The following is an 18816-nucleotide window of genomic DNA, read 5'->3' on the forward strand; positions in this document are numbered from 1 at the left end:
CCACAAAACCATGACGCTGCTTGATGTTTTTGTCTCTGTATCCTCAGAGTCCAGAGGTCAGGTCACAGTGACTCAGCCTGGAGCAGTGAGCTCTGCTCTGGGAGGCTCCGTCTCCATCAGCTGTAGGGTCAGTCAGCAGGTTTATGGTGGGAGCGTTTTGCACTGGTACCAACAGAGAGATGGAGAACCTCCTAAACTGCTCATTTATACAACTAGCAATCGAGCATCAGGGATTCCAGGTCGTTTTTCAGGCAGTGGATCAAACTCTGCCTTCACTCTGACCATCAGTGGAGTTCAGGCTGAAGATGCAGCAGTTTACTACTGTCAGAGTGTACATGAGATCAACAGTCAGCGTGTGTTCACACAGTGAAAAAGCGTCGTACAAAAACCTCCCTCAGTCAGACTGAACAGAAACTGAAGTGACTGCTGCATCTGGAAGCTACTGCAGAGACTGATACACTTCACTGAGGACACAAACACACACACACACACACACACACACACACACACACACACACACACACACACACACACACACGCATAAGCAAACAACAATATTTTTTGATAGTTTTAAACTGACAGAAGTTTTGATGAACTAAGAAAATCCTGTGTTATTAATCACTGTAAAACTATTTTTCACGTTAGGAAAATGTGATGCCTGCAGACTGTTAGCTGTTATCAGTGGGTATAAGACAAACTGCTAATGTTAAACAAAGCTGTTCACATTAATATGACAGTCTGTGAGTAAATAGTTTTCCTCACCAGAAGAGTTACGTATGAATGAAACAATAGTCTTCTTTAGTTTTACACAAAGAGAAGTTTTGATTAATTAAAAAAAATTCTGTGTTATAATAGTTCTAAAACCATATTTCCTATATCCTATAAACCTTATTTCATATATTCCAGGTTCGGACAGATGTGACGCCTGCAGACTGTTAGCTCTTATCTGTGGGTAAAAGACAAATTGCTAACTCTAAACAAAAGCTGTCATTATTTGAATGAAAATTTTTCCATCCTCTTAATATGTGAGAATACAATCTGATAGTGTGAGTCAAAAACAGAAGGAGCCTTACAATTCTGCTTAATTTGAAATGACCTGAAAGAAGTTCAGATGACTCTTAAATATCACGCAGTATTTGTTAAGAAGCAGCTGTAAAGAAGAGTACAGTATCATCTGCATATGATGAATATCATATTCATTATCAGCAGAAACCACCTGAGATCTCTCAGAAATGTTTTTAAATCTTTATGAATCTTAAAGATTAATTAGTTAATGTAAGTACACATACATTCTGTAGCAGCAGGTATTTACTATGACCTTTTGTAACCCCAGACTAGGTTGAGATCAGTACAACACTGACTTTAATAATTAACCAGTGATTCCATGAATTTGTCACATAGGGAGTTTTGTTAAAAGGTGATACTTCCTGAAATCAGTGTGAACTTTACTGAACATTTAAAAAGTCCAGGGGAGGAGGTTCTTTGTAAGTCCACAAAAACTCAGATTGATCTGGTGTTCAGTAATAGACCCGACCGAATCTCAAAGTCTTTTAAGTTAAGTTTAAGTTTAAGTTTATTTCCTTTATTAATCCCCCTGAGGGGAAATTCAATGTTTTCACTCTTGCTTGTCAATTACACAGGTCCGAAGACACACACATGCACAAACAAACAAGGAGCACAAAGTGGAGAGATGTCAGAGTGAGGGGCTGCCCTGGTGAGGCGGCCGGTTGGGGGGTTCGTGCCTTGCTCAAGGGCACCTCGGCAGTGCCCAGGGGGTGAACCTGGGCCAGCCATCAGTCCATGCTTCATATTTGGTCTCCGCAGGGACTCGAATAGGCGACCCTCCGGTTCCCAACCCAAGTCTCTATGGACTGAACTACTGCCGCCCCATTTTAATACGATAACTGGGTTATCTGACCACAATTTAATTGTGGTGGCCAGAAAATTAACTAAGAAGAGGTTTAATACCACAAGAAAGGACAGGAGATCTATAGAATTCCAAAAAAGTGAAGAGGGGCCCTTCAAGAACACCATAGAACATTTTAATTGGAGCGGCCTGCTATTAGGTAAAAATGCAAACGAGGATAGTCAAATACTATGGAACAAATTACAGAGCATAATCACTGACTTCACTCGAAAGTTTAAATGCAGAAATAAAAAGAACAGTCTTCCGTGGATGAATGCAGATATCCTAAAAATGATGAAAGAACAGGATACTGCTTTGAAAATTGCATTAAGGACAACACTTTCCCACCACCAACTTTAATAGCTTCAGGAATAAAGTAATACAGGAACTGAGAAAGGCTAAGGCAAATTTCTTCAAGTCAGTAATTGCTGAGGCTAGGGGTAACTCTAAAATAATATGGAATCAATTAAAAAATCTTACTGGGCAACACCACAATACAGACAAATCGATTGAACTTAACCTGGATGGTAATCTGACAAAGGACCCAGTCGAAATAGCAGGTGCTCTTAATCAATATTTTGTTGATTCTGTAGCAACCATTACACAAAGCTTTCCTGCTAGGCATAGTACTACTGTCTGTTTAACAAACATGACAGAACGAGCCTTCAGCATTAGACATGCCAATGAATCAAAGGTCATAAGCATAATCAGATCTCTCAAACCATCAAAAGCGAAAGATGTGTTCGGAATGGACACAAATATGCTGAAAATGTCTCATTTATCATTAGCTAAGCCCATCACTGAAATCATTAATCTGTCAATATCTCAGGAGAATTTCCAAATGTCTGAAATCTGCAATTGTTACACCAATTTTCAAAGCTGGGGATCCCCATTTGTCCATTTGGATACTGGCCCAGTAATGTATCTTCCTGTAATGTCTAAAGTGGCTGAAAAATGGGAGAATAATAGTTCTTGTCCTCTTCATCCGATGCAATTTGGTTTCAGACCTTACCATTCAACTGAGACAGCTAATTGTTTTTTCAATGAAAATATCAAATCATTTTTAGATAAAGGTGGCACTGTTGGTGCTGTATTTCTGGATCTCAAGAAAGCCTTTGACACCGTTAACCACAGAGTTCTCCTCTCCAAGTTATCTGTCATCAATTTCTCAGCTAACTCCCTGAAATGGGTGGAATCCTATCTTTTAAACCGCTCCCACAGGGATCCATACTGGATCCTCTTTTGTTTTGTATATATGTAAATGACCTGCCATCTATGTGTTCTGATGCTCATGTACAGATGTATGCCAATGATACAGTGGTATATGTACATGGCTACATTATTTAAGCAGAAGTTACAAAGATAATCACAAAGATAATGGTGGAAATTACAACATGGCTTAGTCAGTGCTGTCTCCAATTAAATGTTTCAAAACAGTAGGCATGTACTCTACAAATAATAATGACACTTGTGTAGATCCGGATATTTGTATCTCTGGAGAGCGACTGCAGATGGTAAAAGAATTCAAGTACCTTGGCATCTTTTTAGATTCCAACCTTAATTTCAGGGCACAGGTTAAAAAAGTATGTCAACGGGTCAAAGCAAGTCTTGTAAATTTCAGGTTCATATGCAGTTCTATGTCAACTGAAGCAGCCAAGCTGTACATGCACTCAATAATCCTTTCTCACATGAATTACTGTCTAACAAGCTGGTCGCAAGCTAATTACACTACACTCAAGCCACTGCAGTTATTGTATAAACAGACGATAAAAATCTTAGATAAAAAGCCAAAACAACACCACCACTGTACAATCCTAAAGAAATATGGCCTTCTGAATTGGGAAATCATGATTAAGTATGTAAATATATGTCTTCTGTTCAAAATTATACATGGCTTAGCGCCGCCTCTCTGATCTTTTGTTAAGATTAGAACAAATACAAATCAAATCACAAGGGGGGTTTCAAGAGGGGACTGTGTTGTTCCACTAAAGAAAAGCTCCTTTAGTCAGTTTCTGTTTATTAAAGCCTCCCAAGAGTGGAACAACATCCCAACACATATTAGGGATGTCGGGACATATGTGATATTTAAATCTCATTTAAAGTGGCTAATTAGCTAATTAGTAACCAAATTTGTCAGCGCTGAAAATTCTGTCAGCTGCTGCCACCTTGTTAATATCAGATGGTTATTTGGTCCCTATGTCCTGTTCTATGTATGTTGTCCAATGTGAAATATCTTTTATGTTGTATTGTACCTTGTTCGTGCATAAGTGTTGTTTTGTATGCACTCTGGGCTAGTCACTCTGGTTCTAACTGATATCTAACCAGCATGCTGCGTGGAGGGTTGGCTTGCTTATAGGCCCGTTTCCACTGAAGAAGTTCCTGGTACTATTTGGGGGGCAGGAACTACTACAGGAACGTCCTCTTGTTCGGCCCTCTCAACCGCTGTGTCTCCACTGAGAGAGTGGAGTACGAGGAAGGTTCCTGTAAAGTTATGGGCTCTGGATGTGACGTAATCGTTGCGCGACCATTTACCAGGACGACGTAGGGACGCTGTGAGAGCCACTTAGGCACAAAGTAATATTTGATGAAATGTTTCTGTTGTCCAGTATATGCAATATGTTCTGCCTATATTTAAGTTCATGCAACAGTTTAACAACAGTATATGGACAGGTTATGTATGTTTTAAGATTTATAAGTTAAAGGTTTGCAATTTTTGTGTTCTGATGCTAAATGCAGTGAAGTATACTGTTTTGTTGCCTTACGACAGTTAATTGGGCTTTAGGGCAATTTGCCACACGTGCGCAGTAAGGACAACCATGTGTGCAGCTAGGATGTAGAGGAATCTGCATAAGCGTGGATTGAAATAAGTTATGATGTGGTATAACGTGCATAACGTGTGTAGTAGTGTGTGCAGTAAGCAGGTGACAACGTGTACAATTTGTGACTGCTTTATACTGGTATTGGACCAGGTTCTTTTTGTGCGTCTTCAAATAAAGCGACATCAAAGTTTTCCCTGCCTCCTGTGGACTACTTGTGAGTAATATTGGGCTCCTTAAGAAGAGTGGATTAATTCACTGAACACGGCTCAGAACTAAAACAACTTACTGCAGATTAAGTGGCCGACAGTAGCAACTTGGACCTTAGTAAAAAAAAGGCCACTACAGAAACCGTTAGCTGTTAGCCCTTAGTGGTGTCTGTAATAACTCACTAAATGGCCTGTGAAAAAAATGTTTTTTCCAGCGGATGTCTTAGTTACAACATGATTGAGCTAACTGAATTAGTGTCATGTTGTATCCGACAACGGGAGGCTTTTAACAGATGACGTCCTGATGTTAGCTTTGTTGCTGCTGTTAGCTGTCCCTGTCAGCTGATGCTTTCTAGACATCGTGATTTCCCAAAACTGAATAACATATCATCAACACAAAACTGCTTTGCTAGCTCAATCATGATGTAACTAAGATATCCGCTGGAACAAATATTTTTTTCACGGGCCATTTAGTGAGTTTTTTTATATGGCGGCAGAAGCTATATGTACGAGCTAACCCTCGTCTGCTGAGTTTTAAAAATATTTTGTTGCTTTGCTATTTTGTTGCTTTCTGTTGATGTCACATCCCTCCTCGAGTATATCCAATCAGCACCAAGTAACCCCCAAGCCCCAACCAGGAGTCTTTTGGGGCCGTTCTGAGTACCTACTCTGAGGCAGGGACTTGTTTAGCCCCCGTAAAAGTTCCGGAACTCTGTCCTTCGGGGGTGGTTCCTGCGGTGGAGACACGCACCAACGGCCCCGGCCCAGTAAAATTACCCCAAAGTTCCTGCGGTGGAAACGGGCCTTATGTCTTAACTACGTATTGTCTAGCATACATGTTTTTAACTGTTTTCTTGCTTGCATGTTTATTTGCTTGCCGTGAAGTTCGTTTTGTCCCTTGTGCTCTGTATTAATTGTCAGGCTGTCTTACGTTGTCTTGTTGTCAATTGTATGTTAATTTTAGCAATGTCATTATTACTTGTTGTTCACACACTAATCAATTTTAGTTTATTGATCGTGCTTTAAGATAAGACTGATGTTTGTTCCTCAGCATAGTTGTACTTTGTTTTATTTCAGGGAGCCTTTGTAACACCTGGCCAGGGACAACAGATGAAAATTAGCCTAAATCTGGCATATTTACAGAAATGTCTATTAATATGCTCTGTCCCTTCAAATAAACAAATAAATAAAAAAAATAAAAATAAACCTCAGGTACAGTATTTGTACTAAAATATGGATGAGAGGTCCATCCATCAATTCAGAATCATCAACGGATAAAATGACCATCAAGGACACACAACGATTTTAGCATCAGTAGATTTAGTGGCCGCTAGATAGATTTTTGTTTTAACTTCTACAACGTATTTATTGAAAATCTTCCAAATGGAATGGAAAGAAAACAGTAATATTTGGTCAATCCAATAGTGACAAACAAGTAGGTATGTAGTCAGTAAAATAAGATCAATACAAAACTAAGACTGGACTAAGGTAGGACAAATACCACAAACAAAATCAGATCAAGCAATGGAAACTTTACCATTTACAAAAATGCAGAAAAAGGGAGTTATTTTAAATCATTATGAAGTAAAAACAATGTCTTTGTGACTTTCAAGTCAATGTGGATTTCATGGATCAGCTGTTACCATTAAAACACCAACAACAAGATAAGAGACATGTATTTTTTGGATAATAATTTACATTAATGACTGTCTAATGACAATGTGTCATGATGAAATGTTGAAAACATCAGCATGCTGAGAGCAAACAGTGTCACACTGATAGATAGTTCTCCATGCTGGATAATACGAGTCCCTCTGCTATCTTCCATATCCAGCAGAGGTTCCTACCTGCTGAGAGCTGAGTCTTGCAGCTGCCTGCAATCAGCATCAACAGCCAACCCTGCTTCATCAGCTCAGTATCAGCCTGTGGGAGAATATCAGACTGTGGTGCAGTATGTCTTATCAGAGAGCAGTAGACTTCCTGACTTAAAAACACTGCTCTGGGAGAGTTTATAGTCCTGAGAGTTGAACACTGGATGACTGACAGCTGTCCTTCATGACAACAGAAGCCACAGAAATCCTCCTCTTCATCAAAACATGACTTTGACCTCCGTCCTCATCTGGACTCTCCTCTGCTGCTGCTTCACAGGTAAAGTCCAGAGAATCAAACTCCTCTCCTCTATCAACATCCGTCCCTCTGAAATGAAGACCACAAAACCATGACGCTGCTTTATGTTTTTGTCTCTGTATCCTCAGAGTCCAGAGGTCAGGTCACAGTGACTCAGCCTGGAGCAGTGAGCTCTGCTCTTGGAGGCTCCGTCACCATCAGCTGTAGGACCAGTCAGAGGGTTTTATATGGGAGCTACTTGCACTGGTACCAACAGAAAGATGGAGAAACTCCTAAACTGCTCATTTACGATACTAGCAGTCGAGCATCAGGGATTCCAGGTCGTTTTTCAGGCAGTGGATCAAACTCTGACTTCACTCTGACCATCAGTGGAGTTCAGGCTGAAGATGCAGCAGTTTACTACTGTCAGAGTTTTCATGAGATCAACAGTCAGTATGTGTTCACACAGTGAAAAAGCGTCGTACAAAAACCTCCCTCAGTCAGACTGAACAGAAACTGAAGTGACTGCTGCAGCTGGAAGCTACTGCAGAGACTGATACACTTCACTGAGGACACACACACACACACACACACACACACACACACAAAACCGACATGGTCAAATTTTGTCATTTTCAGATGATTTAAAAACTCTCGAAAGAGTTTTTTTTAGTGTTTAAATTTTAAGTCATTTTTCCACTAATATATCTCCAGGTGAGTACATACAGGTTGGTTCATCCTCCAAATAAATAACCGAACTATAACAACACATTGTCACTTCATCAACCCTGTTGCCTGCAGACTCTCAGCACTCATCTATTGACATCCCCCAACTCAGAGACAGAAACACGAGGAGTCCACATTTATAAAACAATCCATGAGACAACATTTATGTACTGAGTCAACAGAGGCATGAATTAGTTGTGACTGTAATCAATAACAGGGAGGAAGGTCAGTGAGGACATTTTCAGTTTGGGTGAAAATCAACAAAGGAAATATTTGTGGTAACTGTCTTGCAGTATGAGCTTGAGCATAACATATCCTGTGTTTTATTAAAATTCAAAACCAACTTTATTAAAAGCAACTAAAATATAATTTAAAACCTTTCAGAACTTCAGTTAATGGAGCTTCAGAGTACAAAACTGTATCGTGTGCATTAAGGCGAACCCTCAGCAGAAACTCTCTGAGATCTGTCAGATAGATTAGATCGGCTTTTCAGTGAAATAAAGTCTTACAGTAATAGATAAAATAGAATAAAATGTCTTCATTGTACATGTGCAACAAAACTGAATGCAACATCCTCAGTGCAAATTTAAGTGAAAGAAGAGCTTATAGAAACAATAACAAACTATCTAGTAAAACAGTAATAAATATTCCACTTAAAGAAAAGCAAAGACACTGTAAAACACACACAGGGCATTCAGCCTGTTGCTCAGATCCCTTTGTTACCGCTCTGGCCGTATTTTGATGTGTTTCAGTTTCTCTGTGTCCTTCACATGTTTGAGTTGTGTGTGAGGATCTTTGTCTCCTAACTACAGATGTGGGGTGCTGATTGGCTGGAGGTGTGGACTCAGTTTCAGGTAGTGTTGACTGCTGATTGGCTCCTTGACTATTGCTGTTGAAAATCCTCGACTTCCCAACAGGCTGGTTGACAGTCATATGACAGCAGCAGTGTTCCTGTCCTCGGCCTCCAAACCTTTAGTATTATGTTTGTGTTAAACCTGAAGAATTGGTTTTTCTGCAGTGACTGACTGTGCCTCCTGTTGGCCATCTTAGTGAGATATTTGTATTTCTATTTGTTGAAATATTGTGAGCATTTAATAGCTTATTTGTCTCAATAGCTCACCTTTATTATTTTTTACTAAACTTTGCAGCTGTAGGGGTGGGCTGCCATTTTATTTTGCATAGTTTTCTAGATATTTGTTTTGTTTATTGTTTTGGCCTTGGTCCACCTGAGTTATTTTTGCATCACATCACTGAAAAAACACTGAAAAAACCTCTGTTTTGTTATTGTTAAGCTGCAGGTGATGAGTGATATGAGCCAAGGAGGATGAGGAGCTGCCAAGCGTTACAGAGTAAGTTCTGTTAGACATAGAACTTGAACCAGATAAAAGCAGGACCTGATACAACTACAAACCTCTCAGGCAGTTATAGAGAACTTCATGATGTATTGTATTGAAGGCCACACTGATATCTAGAAGAACTGAAATAGAACAGAGCCCTGATGGGAATTTATCTGACGGTCTATTGTCATGTAAAGAAGTAGTTAAACTAACTTTTTTTCTGCAACCTTTTATAAAAAGGCAGTTTTGAAATAGGCCTGTTGTTGGCTGGATAGACGGGGCCACGGTTAGATTTCTTAAAGAGAGGCTGTACAACAGCATATTCAAAACTCGACAGAAGGTTTCCAGTGACTAATCAGCATTTATAATAGAAACAATGGAGGCACCCAGAGCATGGAAAACCTCTTTAAAAGATGTGTTGGGATCTAAAACACAAAATGTGGTCTTCATGCCTCTCGCTGTTTGTTTAAAAGTTGAAAAACAGATGATGAGATGAAGTTAAAAAATGCCAGACTACCATATAAATATGTAAATATGTGAGGCAACGCTGTCAGCCAGAGAGGAGTAGAGAGGAGGAGGTGGCTGACTCCAGTTGACTGACTCTGTGTGTTTGCATATGTGTCCTGCCTCTCTGCTCCCAGCCGTTAAGAGGCCAGTGTTGATCAGTGGCTGTCCAGGCCTTTCACAGCCACTGACACGCCGGCAGCACAATGATGATGTCACTGATTCTACTGCTGGCCACCCTGGGGCTCCTTGTTCAGGGTGAGACTCTCTTCTGTCTGAAAACTTTGCTTCAGGATGCAACCAGGTTCACCACAATGATGTTCTGCTCTGATGGAGAAACACTGAAAAAAGCAGCATTTACCTTCTTCCATCTATTCTCCATGTTAAAGAAATGAGACTCTTCTGTTTGGATGTTGATCATCTTTCTGCAAGCTGGATCTGTCTCAATAACCCTTCTCCTCTTTGTCATGTTTTCAGATTCATCAGGAGAAATCATCCTGACTCAGTCTCCTGGATCTCAGTCTGTTGCTCCAGGACAAACTGTCTCCATCACGTGTTCAGCCAGTTCAAACGTTTTTAGTTGGCTCCACTGGTACCTTCAGAAACCTGGAGAAGCTCCTAAACTCCTGATTTATAAAGCTACAAACCGTCAGTCTGGAGTTTCAGATCGTTTTAGTGGAAGTGGATCTGGGACTGACTTCACTCTGACCATCAGAGGAGTTCAGGCTGAAGATTCAGGAGTTTACTACTGTCAGCAGAGTAACAGCGAACAGCTCACACAGTGATACAACGTCGTACAAAAACCTCCCTCAGCTGGAGAGGAACTGATCTGACTCAACAGCTGCACTGAAACTAAAACAACATGTTTTTCTCAGAAAAAAAGTAGTTAACAATAATTGACTTACAACATTTATTATCTTAATATACTGTATATAAACAGTCCAGAGGTCAGGTCACAGTGACTCAGCCTGGAGCAGTGAGCTCTGCTCTGGGAGGCTCCGTCACCATCAGCTGTAGGACCAGTCAGCAGGTTCATGCTGGGAGGTTCTTGCACTGGTACCAACAGAGAGATGGAGAAACTCCTAAAGTGCTCATTTACCGTACTAGCAGTCGAGCATCAGGGATTCCAGGTCGTTTTTCAGGCAGTGGATCAAACTCTGACTTCACTCTAACCATCAGTGGAGTTCAGGCTGAAGATGCAGCAGTTTACTACTGTCAAGGTGCTAACACTGTCAACAGTCAGAGTGTGTTCACACAGTGAAAAAGCGTCGTACAAAAACCTCCCTCAGTCAGACTGAACAGAAACTGAAGTGACTGCTGCAGCTGGAAGCTACTGCAGAGACTGATACACTTCACTGAGGACACACACACAAAACCGACAAGGTCAAAGTTTGTGATTTTTCAGATGATTACAAAAAACACTCAGAAGTGTTTTTTACTGTTTGATTTTTAAGTCATTTTTCCAATAATATATCTCCAGCTGAGTATATACAGTTTGGTTCATCCTCCAAATAAATAACCCAACTATAACAACACACTGGGTGAGGTTACATGATGGCTTCTCATTCAGAATGAAATAAATCTGAATGAAATCATTCAGAATTAAAGTTTTTCCAGGAAGTTTACATGGGAAATATTCATTCTGAATGTGGGTTTACATGGGAGATCACTTTAATCGGAAGGTTTCTGATTGGATAGGTGGCGGGGCGGATGTTATGTGTACCGGAAGAAAACACTGTAGTCCTTGCTCCGGATAACAAGGTGCTTGACGACACCGTTCTTAGTACCTTTTTCAGGCTTGTTTTGCTGATATTCTTGATCAATCAATCAATCAATCAATCAATCAATCAATTTCATTTATAAAGCCCAATATCACAAGCTACTGCAGAGACTTCACTGAGGACACACACACACACACACACACACACACACTGAACATATGTGGCATCATTTCATTTACACCATCAAAACAAAGCAAAAAAATAATCTAATGTGCTGATGATGTCCTTAATTTAGCAAATAAACTCTGCAGCCCTTCCTTCAGTTGTTGATCAGGGGCCTCATTTATAAAACTGTGTGGAGGAAAGGTGACTAAAGGCGCTGTACAAACAAAGCACAGCAAGTGCTTACGCGCAAAAATATCCTGATTTATTGAACAGAGCACACACACACGTCCCACGTCTGTTCCCCTTTATAAATCACAATCTACTCAAGATTTGGCACAGGTGAGCGAGCCTCTTGCCCCACATGTAGGTGTCTATAAATGGCCAGTGAAACACTCTGATTCAATATTCATAAACACAAACCACAAGAGGAAGAGCACGGCAAATGCAGCAAGAAAGGGTAAAAAACTAAACTTCACACAATGTGAAGGTGAAGTTCTTTGTTGGGGAGGTTGATAACAGAAAGAAAATGTTGTTTGGTGGACTCAATATGGGCATTACTGAGGCTAAAAATGCAGCGGAGTGGCAGCTGGTGGCTGGTGCTGTAAGTGCTGCTGCCTCAGACTGTGTCAGAAGTCAAGACGAAGAAGTGGTGTGATAGTAAGGTGGAGGCTGAAAAGCACATCGCCTTACACAGGCAGAGTGAATGCGCCACAGCAGAGAAAAGGGGACACCTGAGCTCACCCCCCTGGATGAGAAACTGGCAGGGATCATCAGTGAATCTCTCCTGAGTGGAGTGGGCACAGAGGCAGAGGGGGACACAGATATGGCTGATGCACCGAATGATTCAGGTTCATAATTTATATCCTCTTGTTTGAAATGAGTAAACCACGTGCACTGAAGTTGTGTTTGAACACTTATGTACAAACACAATGTTGACGTTATCCAAAACAACTGACTTTATTCAAAAATGAAAAATTTTTTTTTTTCTTGCAGTCCCTGGTGTTCAGTGAGCTCGATGGTGATGGAGCTCAGTAGAGTGCGCCCAGCATCTGCCCTGCACCTCGTGCGTCTCATCCATACAGCAGCAGCTGACGTGTCCTCACCGAGTCAGTCCTGCAGAACCAGAGAGAAACAATCCAGTTAATTAACGAGGTTGCCAGAGAGTTACGGGAGATAAAGACAGTATTGTCTGAATAAATTGTACACTGACACAGAAGGTCAATAAATAGTGTTTTGTTTGAATCTGTAGCCCATTTTGTCTTTTCAGTCTTTATGAATTTCATCTAAATGACGTCCTGCAGTAGCAAACTTTTTACTCAGTAGATCAGCTTTCCCCATATTTGTAAGATTCTCTACTTGCACTGGATTTTTCAGATTTCCTTTTCCCCACTCATCTTTATCATTTACTACATATCACCCAGTTTGTCTCTATGCACTCAAGGATGAATGAATGAATTCAGTCCAAACACTGGTAGCACACACAGGACAAAAAAGAAGTGTAGCTCCTATTTGCGGTGATTTATTGAGACAGAAGACCGAGGGACATTTCAAATCGACTGTTTGTCAGTTTCAGTGTCGGTCTTAAAATAAACACAATAAGTGGGGGACACAGTTGCCATGGCACTGTTTGACAATCAGATTTTCTTGACTTAACGCGACACTTACCTTTCTGGAAATTTTACACTTTTCTTTGTTTAGGTTAAAATGCTATTAATAAGCTGATGGCACACTAAAATGTGAATGAATTCCACCAGAGATATAAACTCATAATTGTACCGATCTCATATGGTTCTAAGAAAACGCCGACTGCAATGACTGGCTGAGCGTCCTGTCTGTCTTCCCCACATGGAAGCCTCCGACTGACATAACCGCTCGCGTAACATCTCAACAAATGTGGACCACGTCTTCCACCTCCAGCTGCTCCAACAGGGAAATCAGTTGGCAAAAGACAGAATGTTGCAAAAAACAAAGCTAACACTGAGAGAGAACTGACGCTGCAAGAGCCAAAACTTGGGTCAACATCAGCTCTGCTTTCAAGCGATGGCGAAAACTGATGCAGCTTCATCCTGAGCTAAACAGGGACCAGACAGTCGCAGAGTTTCTGCTGGACAGGTATTTTTAGTTTGCCTCTAATGTAACATAGGCTATAATGTTATATATGACAACACAGCATCCAGTTGCTAACGGTTAGCCTACTGTAGCCTAACGTTGGCTGACCCTCTGTATTATCTTCCTTGTTTGTTGCCAGTCACCAGTACTATCTAACGTTAGCGTATACGTTATATTATAAAACTCATCAGTCATCACTGACCCCGGATAAGTTTCAAAACTCTGGGATTGCGTTTGACTGTGCAGGACAGGTAAAGTTATCTTTAGTTTGCTTCTTACATAACACATAACGTTAAATGACAACACAGCATCCAGTTGCTAATGGCTAAATATAGCGTAGCCTCTGAAACATTAACGTTACCTTCTCTATATACTATACTATACTATACTCTTCTCTTGGCGTGTTACACTCGCCCTCCTCTTCGGTATATCTGACATTACCATGCCAACGCCTATGTCTATCATAGACGTAATGGAGGAGGGGGGAGTAGGCCTTTGGAGGAAGGCGGAGTTGCAGGAGGAGGGGGATGGGACTCTGGAGGGAGGTGGAGTTGTGGATGTTCAAATTCTGTGCTGTGTGAAATGCAAGAAAGGTAAGAGTTGCTTTAACTGATTTCTTAACATATCTCTTGTTTTCATAAACAATGCATCATTTCCAGTAGCTGGTGGGTTGCAGCAGCATTTGTCCGAGTCCGGCCCCCCCCTGTGGCCCCCCCGCCGAGGAGTCGGAGGGGGAACGCGGAACTAAATCGTCTCAACAGGTTGCCGGTCGGACCACTTAAAGAGGCGCACCCAGTGAATCATGCAGAATACACCACACAAGAAGGAAAAGGGCCTGAGTTTTCTAGTGTTTAGTGTTTCCCATACATTGACTAATTTGCCCTGCCACAGTCTCCAAAAACTGGCCAGATATAAAATGCCTCTGGTAAATGAACGTCACTCTGTAGCGCACCGGCTGGAGCTCCTACAGGGAATTCTTCGGCTCCCCCCTCCCTCCCCCTCACCCTCCCCGGCCTCACCACAGACGTCGCTCTCCTAGCACTAATGTGAGCCTGAGTTGATAGAGCAGACCGCATTTCTAAGCGGAATATTGAGGAATACTGACATCCACTTCGTGAGCATTCTTGAAAACACCCAGAACACATCAGTAGAGAATTGTGTGGCTGTATTTAAGACAACTCTGAGCCTGCACGGCAACACACAGCACCATTGAGGTAAGCTCTGAAAACTTTTTCCTTTTCATTTGACTCATGCCTGTCACATCATGTTTATGTAGTGATGTGAAATACGATCCGGAGTTTTCATGGGTCTTTTATTTTGAAAATCGACTGGATACTCTCGTCTTTTCTGCGCCTGACTTCCTGTTTGACTCATTTGGTCTGTGCAAATTGACGCGCCATCAGAAATAGACCCGGCGCGTAATTTTAGCGGAGCGGAGCGCCGAGCCGCTTCTAGGCCACGGCTGGTGGAGCAGCTTCTTGAATGGCTGCTATTAGCTCCAGCACCCGCGCCTCGGCCGGATCGCGCACGCCACGGATCCAGTGGGTTGCTATAAATGAGCCTGTCCCAGAGACATTCAACTACCTGAGGGCTTTTGAAATGCTCTGATTCAGGGTGCTGTACTTGCAAATCGAGAGGAGGAGGAAAGCAGTAATTTGTGCCTGTTTGTGTGTAATTTATTTGAATCTCACCCTTCGTTTTCCTTTCGTTTTGCGTATTTTGTATTGTTTTGCGTATCTGGAACTGTACTTGTGAGTGTGAGAATTTTAAAAGAATATTTTGTCTGCGCATGATTTTAAATATTAAAATAGCCCTCCAGAGGCAGATCAGTACGTCAGTCATTTTTCTTTTGATTACTGAAATGTTTAACCACTAATACTTGGCCGTATTTTGAGTGTGACCCTTCACCATAACATACCACTAGTGTTTTTATCAGTAAAAATGGAACATTTTTCACACATAAAAAGCACAAAGATGTTGAAATCTAGACATATTCTGCCATCATAACTTTGCTCTCAGAATTCACCAGATTGATGCCTTTAAATCAAATAAAAAATTTTCTCCCGGGGGAGCATGCCCCCGGACCCCCTTACACATATATATATATCTTATTGTTCAGACTTAGATATTTGACCGTACTTGTATGTGCCCCTGTATCAAAAGGACTGGCCCTAGCTTGGCCCCCCCATTGAAACTGGCCTAGAACCGCCACTGGCTCTGTTATACATCATTTTAGTGTAAATTTATCATTTTTTTTCGCTGTGAAAACATTGGACTACCGACAAGTGCTTGGCCTTCTCGGAAAGCTACAGTTCCGCTGTTTCAGGTGATATGCGTGGCTTCTCCCTATGAAGCAAGGTCGCTGAGAAAATCCACAGAGAAGAACGGGACTGCACATGGCAGTCAGAACCAGCTGTCTCTGGAGTCTCCCATCTACCACATCCTCTACAGTGCCAAATAAGCCATTGTGCATCTTTACACACTGTGATCACTGCTTTTATACCCACCCATCAACTGATTGATCGCATGTGAAAAGGAATTCCCTGAATTGTAACTGAAGGGCAATTTCGGCCAATGATGATGATTATACACATTATTTATTTACACTTGTTTTTTCACAGTGACATTTTCTCGTCAAGTTTGATTTTCATAAAAATCACAAAGTTTGCGTAGAAACTTCTGTGCGCACGGCACTTATATAAATGAGGTCCCTGGCCTCCAAATTATCATGCATATTTAATCTGACGCCATTTACAATATTACTAATGTTTGCTGTAGGGTTGTGGTGAGTGAAAACCATTAAACAAATTTTCTGTGAAATAAAATGAGTTGCGTAAAAACATATGTTTGATTACAATCAGCTAAACTGTAAATTTTGTTGGATGTTTTCTGTTTTATTTATTGAAATAATGCTGTTTACATGTTGTCTTTTTGGCCAAATATCTCTTGGGAAACAGATTTTTATCCCAATAAGACATTTATATAGATAATTAACTGTAAGGAAGTTTTGTTTACTTTCAAGGCTTAATTACAATACAACCACCTGACTTTGTGTTAATCTCCATGAGGATGATGTAAACAGTCAGCTGGCCCAGCAGTGAGGAGGAAACAGCCTGATATGTTGAGGACAGCTCCAGTTGACCAAAGGGTACCATGTCTCCATCCTTCACAGTCTGTCCCAATTCATTTAAACCACGGCACTGACACATATTGTTTGTCACTGGTCTGCCTCTAGCAGATCATAATAAGGATTTTACATTTTCGGGGTGATTTTTGAGTGAAACCATTGCTCTGATAGACAGGCTTATCGTCTTCAGATAAAATTCTTCTCTTTGATCCATATCCAACTGCCAACATCACTCTTGCATGTAAAGGCTCATAACAAAGGAAATCTAACCTTATAAACCAAATAATATAAATAAATATGTGGTATTGCTAATCCACCACTTCTTCTTGGTCTCATCAATCTTTTCTGACTGATTCTGGGTTTCTTGTCACTCCACAAGAAACCTGTAAGTATCTTATTAATTTCTTTAAACCAGTGAGAGGGGAATTTAAGTGGTATAGCTGAAATCAGAAATGATAATCTTGGTAAAATATTTATTTTAATCACCTCTGCTCTACCCCATCATGAAATGGTGAAGATGATAACTGATATTAGCTGATGAAAGTTCACCTAGTGAGGCAAGATTATCTCTGCCTGACAGACAAGGACTGAATCACAGAGGGCAACATGTCTCTGCAGTCCATGTATATATACTGTAATCTACTCTACAAATGGCAGCACTTGAATCCTAAAGGGATATGATTCAAAGTTTCTTATTATCCATAGTGATTCTCAGATATTTTACATCATTGAGAATGTTTGGTCCAGTGTTGTGATGATCTAAAAAGATAAAATTAATGTAGGTGTTTAAAAACTAGTTTTTCAATTTTAATTTCTGGTAAACTTTAAGCACAATAATTTTTGTAATTTTTAGTTAAGTGTCTTGGCTCATTTATGTTGTCTGTATTCATTGAATTAATGCTGTTGTCATGTTGCCTTATTGGCAAGATCTGCAAAAAAATGTTTTTTAACAAGGCAAAAAGAAGTTTTTCATCATTTAAAAGCAATAAATTTACTGTTATTGTACAACGACAGCTGTCCCAGCAGTGAGGAGGAAACAGCCTGATATGTTGAGGACAGCTCCAGTTGACTGACTCTGTGTGTTTGCATATGTGTCCTGCCTCTCTGCTCCCAGCCGTTAAGAGGCCAGTGTTGATCAGTGGCTGTCCAGGCCTTTCACAGCCACTGACACGCCGGCAGCACAATGATGATGTCACTGATTCTACTGCTGGCCACCCTGGGGCTCCTTGTTCAGGGTGAGACTCTGTCTGGGTTTCTTTGTGGTTCTTCAGCAGAAACAGTATATAAATATTTCCCAGTTTAAATTTGTAGATCAAACTCATTTTATTTCTCTCTATGCAGACAATATACTGCTATTTATTTCAGATTTAACAAACACTTTTCTGACTTTTGTAGTTTAATTCAAATAATAATGCATGTTCTTTAGAGACACCTGAAGTACTTACAATATTACAGTCCTTACTATAAAGACACTTCAGTAATGAGAGCTGATTGGATGATTTATCATTGAAATGTTCCTACCATGGGTTTTGTTCCAAAGGTTTATTATTACAGACAAATCTGTAATGACTATAGCAGAATAAGTTTTACAGTCATGAAGGCATTCATATCCATTGTGACAACAGATGATGGACTTATACTACTACCATCACTGTTTGTACTAATCAAACAATAATGAGGAGTTTTGTCTGAGTTTATGAACTCTTAAAATGTTCAGTAAAAATAGACCTATATCATATATTCTGAAACTTTCTTTCTGAATTCATCACAGAGAACTTACAGGATCTTTATCAGCTTATTTTTCCTCTGGATTTAATAAAGTTACTGTTACTATGAAGAGAAAATCATTCAGACACTTTGATCATAATAAAGATGAAAACAAGTGATTTGATGAACACGTCTTTATTATGTGGAAACAGTGAAATAATATTGAAACATTGCAACAAGCTGGTAAATATTGCTATTGAAAGATGTGAAATGAAAGACAGAGATAGTTCCAGAGTGCAGAGTGAGAGCAGTAGCAGAGTCAAACCAGTAGCAGAGTCCCAGTGAGTCAGGTCAGGACTGGGAATACTGGTCTCTCCTCAGTG

General features: G+C 40.5%; 1 protein-coding gene and 1 gene segment (V, D, J or C); both read left to right on the forward strand.

Moving 5' to 3' along the window:
• The first annotated feature begins 9670 nt into the window (after window positions 1–9670).
• LOC125904924 (Ig kappa chain V region 3381-like) lies at window positions 9671–10407 on the forward strand. The segment is given in 2 exon segments: window positions 9671–9862; window positions 10082–10407. Coding segments are annotated over 2 exon segments (360 nt in total).
• A 7338-nt stretch (window positions 10408–17745) lies between these two features.
• Window positions 17746–18816, forward strand: part of LOC125904394 (uncharacterized) — an 85700-nt gene continuing 84629 nt past the window's right edge. The window contains exon 1 of the mRNA XM_049601746.1: window positions 17746–17961. Coding sequence (XP_049457703.1) covers window positions 17910–17961 — 52 coding nt within the window. The 5' untranslated portion in view covers window positions 17746–17909. The remainder of the gene's footprint in view (window positions 17962–18816) is intronic.

Source organism: Epinephelus fuscoguttatus, linkage group LG17, assembly GCF_011397635.1.
Source record: "Epinephelus fuscoguttatus linkage group LG17, E.fuscoguttatus.final_Chr_v1".
NCBI classification, from domain to species: domain Eukaryota; kingdom Metazoa; phylum Chordata; class Actinopteri; order Perciformes; family Serranidae; genus Epinephelus; species Epinephelus fuscoguttatus.